Source organism: Oncorhynchus mykiss, chromosome 1 (assembly GCF_057628025.1).
Source record: "Oncorhynchus mykiss isolate SJ-2025 chromosome 1, ASM5762802v1, whole genome shotgun sequence".
NCBI lineage: Eukaryota > Metazoa > Chordata > Actinopteri > Salmoniformes > Salmonidae > Oncorhynchus > Oncorhynchus mykiss.
The window spans coordinates 81,210,704-81,224,276 of NC_143022.1; the positions used below are offsets into that span (position 1 = coordinate 81,210,704).

The 13,573-nt window shown below is 40.9% G+C and overlaps 1 protein-coding gene across 2 annotated transcripts in view; it reads right to left on the reverse strand.

Annotated features, from left to right (window-relative positions):
- nrg3a (neuregulin 3a) overlaps positions 1-13,573 on the reverse strand; it is a 384,160-nt gene that overhangs the window by 24,669 nt on the left and 345,918 nt on the right. For both annotated transcript variants that reach the window (XM_036986111.2, XM_036986107.2), the window contains exons 5-6: positions 6,319-6,421; positions 4,959-5,085 (exon numbers count right to left, since the gene is read on the reverse strand). In XM_036986111.2, coding sequence (XP_036842006.2) covers positions 4,959-5,085; positions 6,319-6,421 — 230 coding nt within the window. The remainder of the gene's footprint in view (positions 1-4,958; positions 5,086-6,318; positions 6,422-13,573) is intronic.

A 13,573-nucleotide genomic window follows, 5' to 3' on the forward strand; every position in this document is an offset into this window, starting at 1 on the left:
AAAAAGTTTAGTCTCTACACTTGACATGTTTTACAATAGAGAAGTTTTCATTAAATAACAGCCTCTGTTCTATTGGATAGATAGCCATGATATGGCAGAGGACGTAAAGCCATAACACATATGTTTTGTCAATAACAGATTATGGTCAATATTATCAAAGGCTGCACTGAAGTCTAACAATACAGCTCCCACAATCTTCTTATTATCAATTTCTTTCAGCCAATAATCAATCATTTGTGTCAGTGCAGTACATGCCCTTCTCTATAAGCATGCTGAAAGTACTGTATGTCGTTAGTTTATTCACAGAGAAATAGCATTGTATCCGGTCAAACACCATTGTCTCCAGAAGTTTGCTAAGAGCCGTCAGTAAAGCTGATTGGTCGGCTGTTAGAACAAGTAAAGGGCACTTTACCATTCTTGGGTAGTGGAGTGACTTTAGCTTCACTCCAGGTCTGAGGACAATCACTTTTCTCCAGGCTCAAATGAAAGATATGACAAACAGGAGTGGCAATATTGTCTGCTACCATCCTCAGTAGCTTTCCATCTAAGTTGTCAATATGAGGTGGTTTCTCATTATTGATGAACAACAATTTCCCCACCCTTCCCACACTTACTTTACATAATTCAAAATTGCAATGTTTTTCTTTCCTCATTAGGTATTTTATTCATGATTATCATGGCTCACAGATTATTGTAGGCATTTAATTTCTAAATTTGTCCACTTTGCCAATGAAATAGTCATTAAAATAATTGCCAATATCAGCCATTTTTTTTATGAATGAGCCTTCAATGAAATATGGAGTTGAATTAGTCTTTCTGCCCATAATTTCATTTAAAGTATTCCAACGATTTTTTTCAATCATACTTTATATTATTATTATTTTAGTTCCACAGTTTCTTCTTCTTTTTTTGTTCAGATTAGTCCCTTCATTTCTCAATTTGCAGTAAGTCAGCCAATCAGATGTGCAGCCAGATTTATTAGCCACTCCTTTTGCTTAATCTCTCACAACCATAGTTTTCCAATGCCTCATCAATCCATGGAGCCTTAACATTTTTAACAGTCAGTTTCTTAATGTATTTCAATAAATGCATCAAGTACAGCATCAAGTGCTCCTCATTACACATCAGACAAACACATATTCTTCAACATAGGAATTGTTATGAAATGTTATGTATGATCTCTTATACACTATTTTAGGCCAGCATTTGGAACTTTGCCTTTTCTGGATTTAGCCACTATAAATTATGGTCCCTACAGCCAATGGGTGTGGATACAGCTTTAGAACAAAGTACTACAGTATTAGTAAAAATGTGATCAATACACATAGATGACATGGGTCCTGTAGTGTTTGTAAACATCCTGGTCGGGTAATAACCTGAACCAGAATACAGGCACTGGTTACAGTGAGAAGCTTCCTCTTGAGCGGACAGGTTGATGAAAATGTGTCTATATTTAGGTCGCCCAGAAAATAGAGCTCTATGTTAACATCACATAGATTGTTAAGCATTTCAAACATATTATCCAGATATTGACTGTTAGCACTAGGTAGCCTATTGCAACACTCACAATAATAGGCTTGAGATGAGGCAGGTGAACCTACAACCACAGCACGTCAACAACATTTGACATGAGATCCTCTCCAAGCTTTACAGGAATATGGCTCTGAATATACAGTATATAGCAACACCTCCCCCATAGGCATTCCTGTCTCGTCTATATATGTTATATCCCTGTCTTGCTACTACTGTATCATCAAAGGAATTATCTAAGTGAGTCTCAGAGATGGTCAATATATGAATGTTATCTGATGTACACAAGTTATTGACTTCATTAACCTTATTTCTAAGGCTACATATGAAGAATTTCATTTATAATGCTATATATCCATTTTCAGAAATGTTGCTGAATTGGCTTTTATTGATTAAAGAAATTTTGAATGAAAGACATGTATTTGTTTAAAATCTTTCACGTGATGGTTTCATTTCAGAGAGACAAATAAACATGTTTTTTTTGCTAAATGTTATATATCTGCCTCCCTCTCAGATAAATAAGTAGTATTGCTGTTTTACACAGTAGTATTGCTTAAAAAAAAAAATATTTCACCTTTATTTAACCAGGTAGGCCAGTACAACTGCGACCTGGCCAAGATAAAGCAAAGCAGTGCGACAAAAACACCACAGAGTTACACATGGGATAAACAAACGTACAGTCAATAACACAATATAAAAATGTGTAAGGAGGTAAGGCAATAAATAGGCCAATAGTGGCGAAGTAATTACAATTTAGCAATTTCCACTGGAGTGATATATGTGCAGATGAGGATGTGCAAATAGAAATACTGGTGTGCAAAAGAGCAGAAAACAAAAACAAATATGGGGATGAGGTAGGTAGTTGGTTGGATGGACTATTTACAGATGGGCTGTGTACAGCTGCAGCGATCGGTAAGCTGCTCTGACAGGTGACGCTTAAAGTTAGTGAGGGAGATATAAGTCTCCAACATCAGTGATTTTTGCAATTTGTTTCAGTCATTGGCAGCAGAGAACTGGAAGGAAAGGTGGCCAAATTAGGTGTTGACCTTGGGGAGGACCAGTGAAATACTACGGGTGGGTGTTACGGGTGGGTGTTGCTTCGGTGACCAGTGAGCTGAGATAAGGCGGAGCTTAACCTAGCAAAGACCTATAGACGAATGTGTAGCAAGGACCAGCCAACGAGAGCATACAGGTCGCAGTGGTGGATAGTATATGGGGCTTTGGTGACAAAACGGATGGCACTGTGATAGACTGCATCCACTTTGCTGAGTAGAGTGTTGGAGGCTATTTTGTAAATGTCATCGCCAATGTCAAGGATCGGTAATTAAAAACATAAAAAAATGTATGTACAAATTATGTACAAATTATGCATTTGTGATATCAATATAAAACATCATAAAAAAATCAATACAACAATGTGAGATCTGTATGTAAAACATTTACATTTGACATTTTAGTCATTTAGCAGATGCTCTTATCCAGAGTGACTTACAGTAAGTGCATTCATCTTAAGATAGCTAGGTGAGACAACAACATATCATAGTCAAACATTCCATTCCAGTGAAGCTATGGATATACTGTATAGCGTTTTGTTAAAAAAAAAAAAATCTAAAATCTATGAATAAAATTTCTGAAAACAGTAATATTTTACACACACATGAAGATACCCATAAGCATAGCTACAGAGGAAGATGTTTTGGGGGTGGGGCGCACACATTTTAATTGTTTTGTCCGTGCTACAGATGGCTGTCTTGACTAGTAGGCCCAGTGCACAAATTTTTGTGGAAATAAAAAAATCTATATTATAATGTTTTTATTATTCAGGGGGTGCTGCAGTACCCACAACACCACTATGCCCATAAGCAATCATTTCTGATGAAAAAACACAAACATGAAAAATTGGTGGATATAGTGTTTTGGAAATAAACTTTTCATATATCAATATGGGCTATCTTTAGCCCTTTTCTGGGTAGCTTACCAGAGATAATAATATTGAATAAAGCAAGACAAGTGTGTGTGTGTGTGTGTGTGTGTGTGTGATGCAGGGCTGGAGTTGGTCTCTCACCCCTTCCAGGCTTTTGGGTGGGTGGGTGGGTGGACAATGAGCCTGTTGTAGCGGATGTCCCCACGCTCTCTGGCAGCCTTCATGACTGGGATCAGTTATTTTCACCTCTGGCGCATAGCTTCAGAGAAGTCCTCATTGAGGAAGATGTTGGTTCCTCTCAGGTTCTTGACTCTCTCTAGAATGGCCACCTTGTTCTGGAACTTCAGGAACTTTACCACTATTGACCTGGGTCTGTCACCTGGGCTGCTCAACCAACGTTAACCATTTTTGCATGAGCTAGGCTATCCAGAGAAAGTAAACTTGGCCCATGAGGATATTTTAACGTGGGGAGTGGGAACATAAGCTCTGCGCATGGACAAATTAGAACATTTTAGCACCACACAAATAAGGGACAGTTCCGGGCTCCACTTACTCTCATTGTGTGTGTGTTCTGACAGTCTTATGTCTGCCTCGCCGCTCACAGAATGGAATTCACAACACAATGCAAACCAACAAGCTCCTGGGTTATTTAGAAGTGTATTATGTGGATTTAAAAAGTTTCCAACTTACAATGTAATTGTTCTGAACCGCGAGCCGACCCACGGGTGGAAAGAATGTTTACATTCTACCCGGCAGCTGATTCTATTGCTGCTCACCCGCGAGGAACCGTGGGTATCCGACCCAATGCAGGACTCTAATGTGTGCTGGCTACATTGGTGCAATGACACGTATCACATTAAAACAATGACTTTATAACTAGCTGCAGTGGTGTGTGTTACCCTCACATCCCTATCCCTCCCTGGTGCACAGGCACTAACTTTGACTGACATTCAAATGAACGCGGTGTTTGCCATGCAAACAGCTCAGATAGGCAGTGTCTGAGATAGATCTGTCGTCAGAGGCTATTGAGCATATGATGAATACAACAATAACCAGCCCGGGGTCCCAAATGACTGAGCAGTGTTCTCTCAAAGACTTCTGTGCTAACAGCGTTAACTCTGAACAGTTCAGTTCGGGTGGATGGGGGTGGCATAGGACAAGCAGTTGTTTATCATGCCAATCTCCAATGTAGACTGATTGGTGCTGCACCCATGAGCGAACAACATATCTCCAACAGCTCTGCATGACAAAGACATTATGCATAAATGGGAAAGGAAAGGGAAAGGGGGATACCTGAATGCACTCAACTGAAATGTGTCTTCCGCATTTAACCCAACCCCTCTGAATCAGAGAGGTGTGGGGGGCTGCCATAATCGACATCCATGTCTTTGGAACAGTGGAATGGTTATGAGATGTAAGCCAACAGCATGATCAGTCACCCCTAGATACATGTCTTTAGAGTGAAGGATGCAGAGGAAGGGGACAATCCACCCAGTATACTCACATTCTGCAGCTGCAGGCCCGTGTTAGTCCTCAGGCCGGGTTTGGACTCCAAGGCAGAGGCATTGGCGCTGTAGTTCTTCAGGCTGCGGCTCTCTTTCAAGTGGGCCTGGAGTTTTTCCCTGCGTCTCCTGAGGGGGAGTACATGCGCATGGCATGTTAACTAAACTAACTACAGCATTGCCTTGACCTTTAACCCTTAGACCCCACTCTGTACCTCTCTACCCCTAGTTGTTGTAGCGAGGAAGTGTATACTGAGGGGCTCTGATGGCGCTGATATGTTCATGTGCTCTAACTCCATTTTAGATTAATTCCAAATGGCTCTAGATCATGGTTTGATCCGATTATCTTGTTGTCAGACTGCTCACTCACTCACATCGTTGTATTACAGACCCTATGAAATTACAATGCATTTATCACAGGGCTGTCTGCTCCTTATACCCTGAATGACAGTTTTCCATCACAGTTTGATCCAGCATTCTGGATGAATATATAAAGGATATACATTATAGACAGGTGCTTTCAGGCGTAAACAGAATGTACAACATGCGTACAAAAGTAATGTGTGTAGGGCCCATAACGATACAATAAAACAAACTGCCAAGAGCTATCCTAATGCAAAAAAGTATGCAAATGTATTAAATGGAAATAAATAAAAAAATGCATCTTCATATTTATTATCTCCAGCACCACCTCAACATCAACATATGTGAAAATGCCGCATTTCTAGGTTTTGTATTAAAAAAGATGGAGGAAGATAAGTGTTTCCAAGACATCATCAACCATTAGTAGGCAATTCCTTCTCATAATTGGTTAAAATCACAATGCACACTGATGATGTCGTTTGAAACACTTATCTTTTTTCCCACAAAACACAGAAACACGCCATTTTCACATACAGTGTATGTTGATGTTGGAGTGGTGCTGGAGATGATGAATATGAAGTTTAACATTTTCCCTTTAATGTTATTTGGAGGGATACAACTGTGAATCCATATTCTTACAGTAGGCTAGAGGTGTAGGATCTTAATTTGACCAGTTTCTCACAGCAGGAATATTATCCTGCAGCAAAAGGAAATGTGAATCATTGTGTGGATTTTAATTAATGATTGCTACATTCTTTTGTTCGAAATTTTTAAGTGGAAATTGCAAACTTTTGAAGAATTTTTATTAAGCCTTGAATGCACTAGAAGTTAGACATTTCCTGCATCAACAGGGTGATAAAATGAAGATCCTTCACCTGTATTTGACACGGAGTGTCAGCTGAAACTAGATCAATAGCCAATTGCCTGTGGTGTGTTCTATTGGTTTAGGTGTAGGAACTGAACTGAGATCAGATCCTCTGGGTGATCATGTCCACTCACTTGTTCCGACAGTAGAGAGCCATACAGAGCGTGCCCAGAACACTTATCCCCACGGCGATGCAGGTGATTGACAGCACTTGTCTCTTGTACACCTCCTTGCTCTCTGTTGAAATGAAGAGAAGCGGAAGAGCTGACATTGACGGAGGAACAAAGAGCAAAAATAGGAAAATCCAAGGACTGGGAAAGAAGTTAGTGTCCACAGAGACGCTCCCATAACCAACGTTAAACAGAGAAATCTCCAAGGAGACGACCACAGAAAATAAAACATTGCCCTTAACTCACTGTAATAATAATGTTCATGTCTCATTTTCACATGCCATTTGTAAAACCAAACAACCCCCCAGTTAGTCTTAACAACACTGTCATATCATCAGCCCCATTGGATGCAAAGCCTTGTCATAGATGCTAGTTGTAATGCAGCCGTGTCTGAAAACAGAAGATAAGAGTTATAGTTGTAATGGTCACCATTAAGGGTGACAAATGGCAGCTGTCTCTTTTCATATGAAAAAGTAAATCATAGTTGCCTTCAAAGGAATTAATAGGCAATCAATCAGATTATATTTGGTACAGCAGACCTTGAGGAGAACCACCACACAAATCCCCACAAAATAGGGGAAAATTGTATCCATGCAACAGACAAATGGTTAAATCATTTTGACCAATATGGTGTACATGGGTTGAATGACAAAAAAGTTTGATATCCACATGTCTAACATGATTATGAGGCAAGGCAATGAGGAATATTGTACATACATGTATTGCAATTTCTATTTAAAATCAGTATTTATGGAAGTGTTGGTCCCATCTTCCAAAATGTTCTACCCAGGTAGCCCTATAGTCTTATGCTGTCTGGGCCAAAAAGAACAGGAGAGCCCCAGGCTTTTGTAGCCAACTGTAGAACACACCAAACATGGCCTAGTAATTCATTCATTTACTTGATCTTATCAAAATCAATATTGAAGCCAAAACACTTGAGAGCTGGGCTAATTAACCTCCCTCCCTCCCACCAGTAGTTTCAAGGGGCAGTATTTCTGTTTTGATGTATCTAATCAGCCTGAGTCATCACATAACCTTGTTTACTGTAATTATGAGAAGAGAGGAACCTTGTGGGAGACGTAGGAAAGTGGCACTTGCAATCCGATGACAGCTAACCCTGCATGTCACTCCCAGTGATGCCTCGCATGCTACAAAACAACCTCACTGTTAATAGAATACCACAGTATGATTCATAATACCCATAAAACCTAGCGTTCAAACAAGGAAATGGTTCCGATCATTTCCCAACATTCATTATTCCCAAATAGGATTTTAGAAACACTTAAAATAAGGGCTGTGTTTCGTGTAGGCTTACTCTGGCGTGATGTTTTGATAACCGTGTAAATATCTCTAGGACAAGGTGTCTTTATCAATATATTCACCTGTATTTATGAAAAATGAAATGCTAATTAGCTGATAATGTGGCTATTATAAATAACTACAAATGCCATGATGATATGGACGAGACTGCTGAATCGAGGCAAAGGTAAGAATCTCTGGATTAACTATCCAATGTCAGCAAAGTGTAGCAATTAATAAAATGGCTAAATGTCTTTAAATGGACAATTCTGTGAACTTTCTTGTGCAAGTTTTAAATTGACACAATACGTGTAAGCAAAGGTGTCAGCTGGAGATGATGTGCAGGAGCTTGCAGGGATTTGTAGTTTTGCATGATGTCTACTTTGATGCAAATGTTCGAATATGAGAGTAAATAGAGCCAAATATGTTGATAAGTCACCTTGTCTGAGAGATTTACATGGTTGTCAAAACGTCACGCCAGGGTATGCCTACATGAAACACAGACCTTATTTGAAGTGTTTCTAAAATCCCCCCTGGGAAACATGAATGGTGAAAAACGTTTGGAACCATTTTCCTGTTTGATCGCTAGGTTTTATGGGTATTATAACACCTCCACTGTGGTGCTGTATGGAATGTTTTAGTCCATACAGCTGAATCTTCTGTGCCCACAACCTCCCTGCAGAGTACCATGATGATACACTAATGGGAAAAGATTTTACTCTGTTCCTCTGATGCACGTCATAAATGCTGTATACAAGCCCCGTTTGGAGGTAATTAACAATGTGTTGTCAAGGTCAAGGGCGGCCTACAGTACATGAAGTTGTAGCCACAGTAAACGAATCCCTGTGCTCTGGTTCACTGATTCAGAATCAGCTCTGGTTCTGAATAAATCATATGACCTAAATTACAAATATGATGTGTATTTGTAAGGGTACAAGGTCAGATATTTTTTCTTTCCTTTTGAAATAACAAATGAGTCATGTGGTTTAACAGGACCATTGTAGAACCATGCAGCAATGATTACATTACGCAAGAGTGACAAGAAGTACATGTGATATAGTCACCTTCCTAATAATGAGTTGCACCCCCTCTTGCCCTCAGAACAGCCTCAATTCGTCAGGGCACGGACTCTACAAGGTGTCGAAAGCGTTCCACAGGGATGCTGGCCCTTGTTGACTCCAATGAATCTGCACATTCTCACTGCATAAAAGTTGCAGATTAGGACCAGTGCGCGGAGGAGTGCTTGTGTCTGTGTCTGTGTCAGTGTCTTTGTCCTCAACTTGCAGTGGGCAGCTAAGTTTGCTGTCACTCAGTCAGAATGCCCATTAGCGTTTCATATTGTTTCCCTACACTCACCCCACTTGTTAGATATTATGCACATTGATAGTTTGATCGCAAACGTTCTCATCATGTGATTTATCATAGTAGCGTGCAGCAGCATTCTAAATGATTAGACCGATAACGTGAGGAAAAGCGATTGGACGAAATTATAAACTGAGTCAACGGAGAAATACAGCTTCCCTCTATCCAATTAGAGCAGCAGGATCAACGTACAGCCAGCTCTTTACAGATAGGCAAACTAGCCAGTTGAGTTATTTAGACTACACACATGAGTAACTCAAAGACAGGACAGTATGGCTTATAAACTCTGTGACTGACTGACATGAGATAGAGGGTTGCTGGCATCCGGAAAAAAACGATTCTGATCACGGATAATTGCAAAAAATAATCCGTTCGTAATCGCCCATATCCGTAATAATAGTTGTTTTGTCCGACAGTCCGATAGTTGTTTTGTACTTGGCACACCCCAAATGGAAACTGTTGTGTGAAAAACCCAGCAGCTTTGCAGTTCTTGACACACTCAAACCGGTGCACCTGGCACCTACAACAAAACCCAGTTCAAAGGCACTTAAATATTTTGTCTTGCCGGTTCACCCTCTGAATGGCACAATCCATGTCTCAATTGTCTCAAGGATTAAGAATCCTTCTTTAACCTGCCTCTTCCCCTTTATCTACACTGATTGAAGTGGATTTAACCAGTGACATCAATAAGGGATCACAGCTTTCACCTGATCAGTCTATGTCATGGAAAGAGCAGGCGTTCCCAATGATTTGTTCACTCAGTGTATATATACATAAAAGTGTGTGGAAAACTGCTCTTCGAAAATCTCATTCCAAAATCATGGGCATTAATATGGAGTTGGTCTCCCCTTTGCTGCAACAACAGCCTCCATTCATCTGGAAAGGCTTTCCACTCGAAGTTGGAACGTTGCTGCGGGGACTTCCTTCCATTCAGCCACAAGAGCATTAGTGAGGTCGGGCACTGATGTTGGCAGATTAGGCCTGGCTCACATTCGGCATTCCAATTCATCCCAAAGGTGTTCGATGGGGTTGAGATCAGGGCTCTGTGCTGGCCAGTCAAGTTCTTCTACACCAATCTTGACAAACCATTTCTGTATGGACCTCACTTTGTGCATGGGGGCAATGTCATGCTGAAACAGGAAAGGGCCTTCCCCAAACTGCTGCCACAAAGTTGGAAGCACAGAATCATCTAGAAAGCCATTGTGTGTTGTAGTGTTAAGATTTCCGTTCACTGGAACTAAGGAGCCTGAATCATGAAAAAAATAATTATTCCTCATCCACCAAACTTTACAGTTGGCACTATGCATTGGAGCAGGTAGTGTTCTCCTGGCATCAGCCAAACACAGATTTGTCCGTCGGACTGCCAGATGGAGAAGCGTGATTCATCATGCCAGAGAACGCATTTCCCCTGCTCTAGAGTACAATGGAGGCGAGCTTTACACCGCTAGCATGTGGTAGGGTGCATCCTGAAAACTCTGATTCTGTTATACGATACATAACATTATTATAATATGAATATTTTACTTTTCCTCTGTGGTTGATATCATATCATATATGATTAGGAAATTTCAGGTACCCATACTTTCTGCTGAAACTAATCACAAAGCCTAAGCCCTTTAATCACATAGCTTAGGCCTATATGTTTGGAAATAAATCAATATGAGAGAAACATATTACAACATTGATATTACAAACATTATTCTACTAATAACATGCAACTATGCTGGAATAAACATGTAGCTAACAACTATAAATACTTCCTTAAGTAGGGGCATGAATATGAACGGTAGTATTTGTATCTGTGTCAATTCTCTCCACTGTGTCTAACACCCTTCCCTATGACTGTGAAACAGTGATGTGTTTCACACATGGAAATAAGAGAGAAACCCAAAGCAGTTTAATCACAGAGCCCCTGCTGTTCCTAGTTCCAGTTGACAGACAGCAAACTTCTCCCCCTTGCCATTAAAGGACTTGAGACAACAGGAAGAACAGAAAAGCTAACACATGCCGACATGTGTAAGCACTCACATCATTGCCACTCCATTGTTTCTTTGACCTGGGTGCATGAACAGAACTGTCCAGAAGTCATTGCTATATACTGTATGTTTTCCACTCAGTGAAGCCTCCTGTGGTCATGACGTGTCCGTTAAACAGGGATGGGGACTTTGGCTTTTTGATGGTATCAACTCCTCCTTCTTGTAGATAACTTTCTTTAACTGGATAATGACAGAGGAGACTGACATTTCACTCTCACTCCATGAGTCACATCAAAGAATCCAACCCCACTCAACACACACACACACACACACACACACACACACACACACACACACACACACACACACACACACACACACACACACACACACACACACACACACACACACACACACACACACACACACAGATTCTCTTTGCGGAGAGCATTTGACTTGCAAGTCCAGTTTGAGTGATTGTAATCAAAGTTACAATAGCAGAGCTGTAGGAGCCAGGTTATCTCTCCTTGTCCCCTGTGTTCATTTTGAACCTGTGCCTCAGAGGGCAACATGACATTTCCTTCACAGTTATCATTTTGAGCCCCATACACATGGCAGGGATCAAGCAAACAAACAAACCAAGCAAACAGAGTAAAAGGCACAATGAAGCAATCTGTCACTTCTTCACTCCTTGTCACTGCCAGTTGGAATCCGTGACTCACAGTGGATGCAGGTAGCAGTCTGCTGAGGGAATGGCCTCCATTGGCATGCAAATGATTTTTATTGCCCAACAAAATCAAAGATTATTACATTCCCCACCGACTGAGGGCCTGGAGTAGCAAACCTCCTTTACCTGTATGTAAGATCTCTCTCTTCCTCTCTCTCCTCCTTCTACTCCCACTACCCATCTCCTTCTGTTTCTCACTCCTGTTTCTCTGCATTCCTTTGTTTCTGTCCCATCGTCTGGATCTTTCCTCATTCTAGCTTTTCTATCTCTCAATTCTATTCAAAAGGCTTTATTGGCATGGCAAATATATGTTTACATTGCCAAGGCAAGTGGAATAGATCATAAACAAAAGTGAAATAAACAATAAAAAATGAACAGTAAACAAACGGATAGAGACATTTAAAATCTCTCTCTCTCTCTCTCTCTCTCTCTCTCTCTCTCCTCTCTCTCTCTCTCTCCCCCTCTCTCTCTCTCTCTCTCTCTCCTTCTCTCTCTCTCTCTCTTTCTGCCTCTCTCTCTCTCTCTCTCTCTTACTGCAATCTCTCCATCCCCCTCCATCTCTCTGGCTCTTCTGGTAAAATGCTGTTTGTGGTTGATTTCACAGGGTTTACCCAAAGGAATTAGAGAGCTGTCTGATGGTCCTGCCTCAGGTGAACTGCATAACATTGAAGTGGACTAAATTAGAGAGGAAAATTCTAACGAAGCTCTACCAGATTAGAACATTTTGTTCTTTGCTGATTAACACTGGTCGGTGATCCTTATTGAACAAGGACACCACATATGAGACAATCAGCACAAAAACTAAAAACACTTTCTTTAATGCAGTCACACATATTTTTCACATTCTGTTACATTATAGCCTAATTCTAAAATGGATTAAATCAATTTCCCTTCATCAATGTACACACAATACCACATCATGACAAAGCAAAAAACAACAACAGTTTTTTAGATATTTATTAAAAATAAAAAATGTATTTACATCAGTATTCAGACCCTTTGCTATGAGACCTGAAATTGAGCTCAGGTACACCTCGTTTCCATTGATCATCCTTGAGATGTTTCTACAACTTGACTGGAGCCCACCTGTGGTAAATTCTGTTAATTGGACATGATTTGGAAAGGCACACACCTGTCTATATAAGTTCCCACAGCTGACAGTGCATGTCAGAGCAAAAAACCAAGCCACGAGGTCGAAGGAATAGTCCGAGGAACTTCGAGACAGGATTTCATAGTGGCACAGAGCTGGGGAAGGGTACAAAAAAATCCTCAGGGTTGAAGGTCACCAAGAACATAGTGGTATCCATCATTTTTAAATGAAAGAAGTTTGGAGCCACCAAGACTCCCAAAAGCTACAGAAGTGCCTTGGTCAAGGAGGTGACCAAGAGCCCGATGGTCACTCTGATAGAGCACCGGAGTACCTCTGTGGAGATGGGAGAACCTTCCAGAAGGACAACCATCTCTACAGCACTCCACCGATCAGGCCTTTTCTAGTAGTGGCCAGATGGAAGCCACTCCTCAGTAAAAGGCATATGACACCCCGCTTGGAGTTTGCCAAAAGGCACCTAAAGGCCTCTAAGACCATGAGTAACAAGATTCTCTGGTCTGATGAAACCAAGGTTGAACTCTCTGGCCTGAATGCCAAGCGTCACGTCTGCAGGAAACCTGGCGGTGGTAGCATCATGCTGTGGGGATGTTTTTAAGCGGCAGGGACTAGGAGACTAGTCAGGATCGAGCGAAATATGAACGGAGCAAAGAACAGAGAGATCCTTGATGAAAACCTGCTCCAGAGTGCTCAGGACTTCAGACTGGGGTGAACGTTAATCTTCCAAAAGGACAACGACCCTAAGCACAC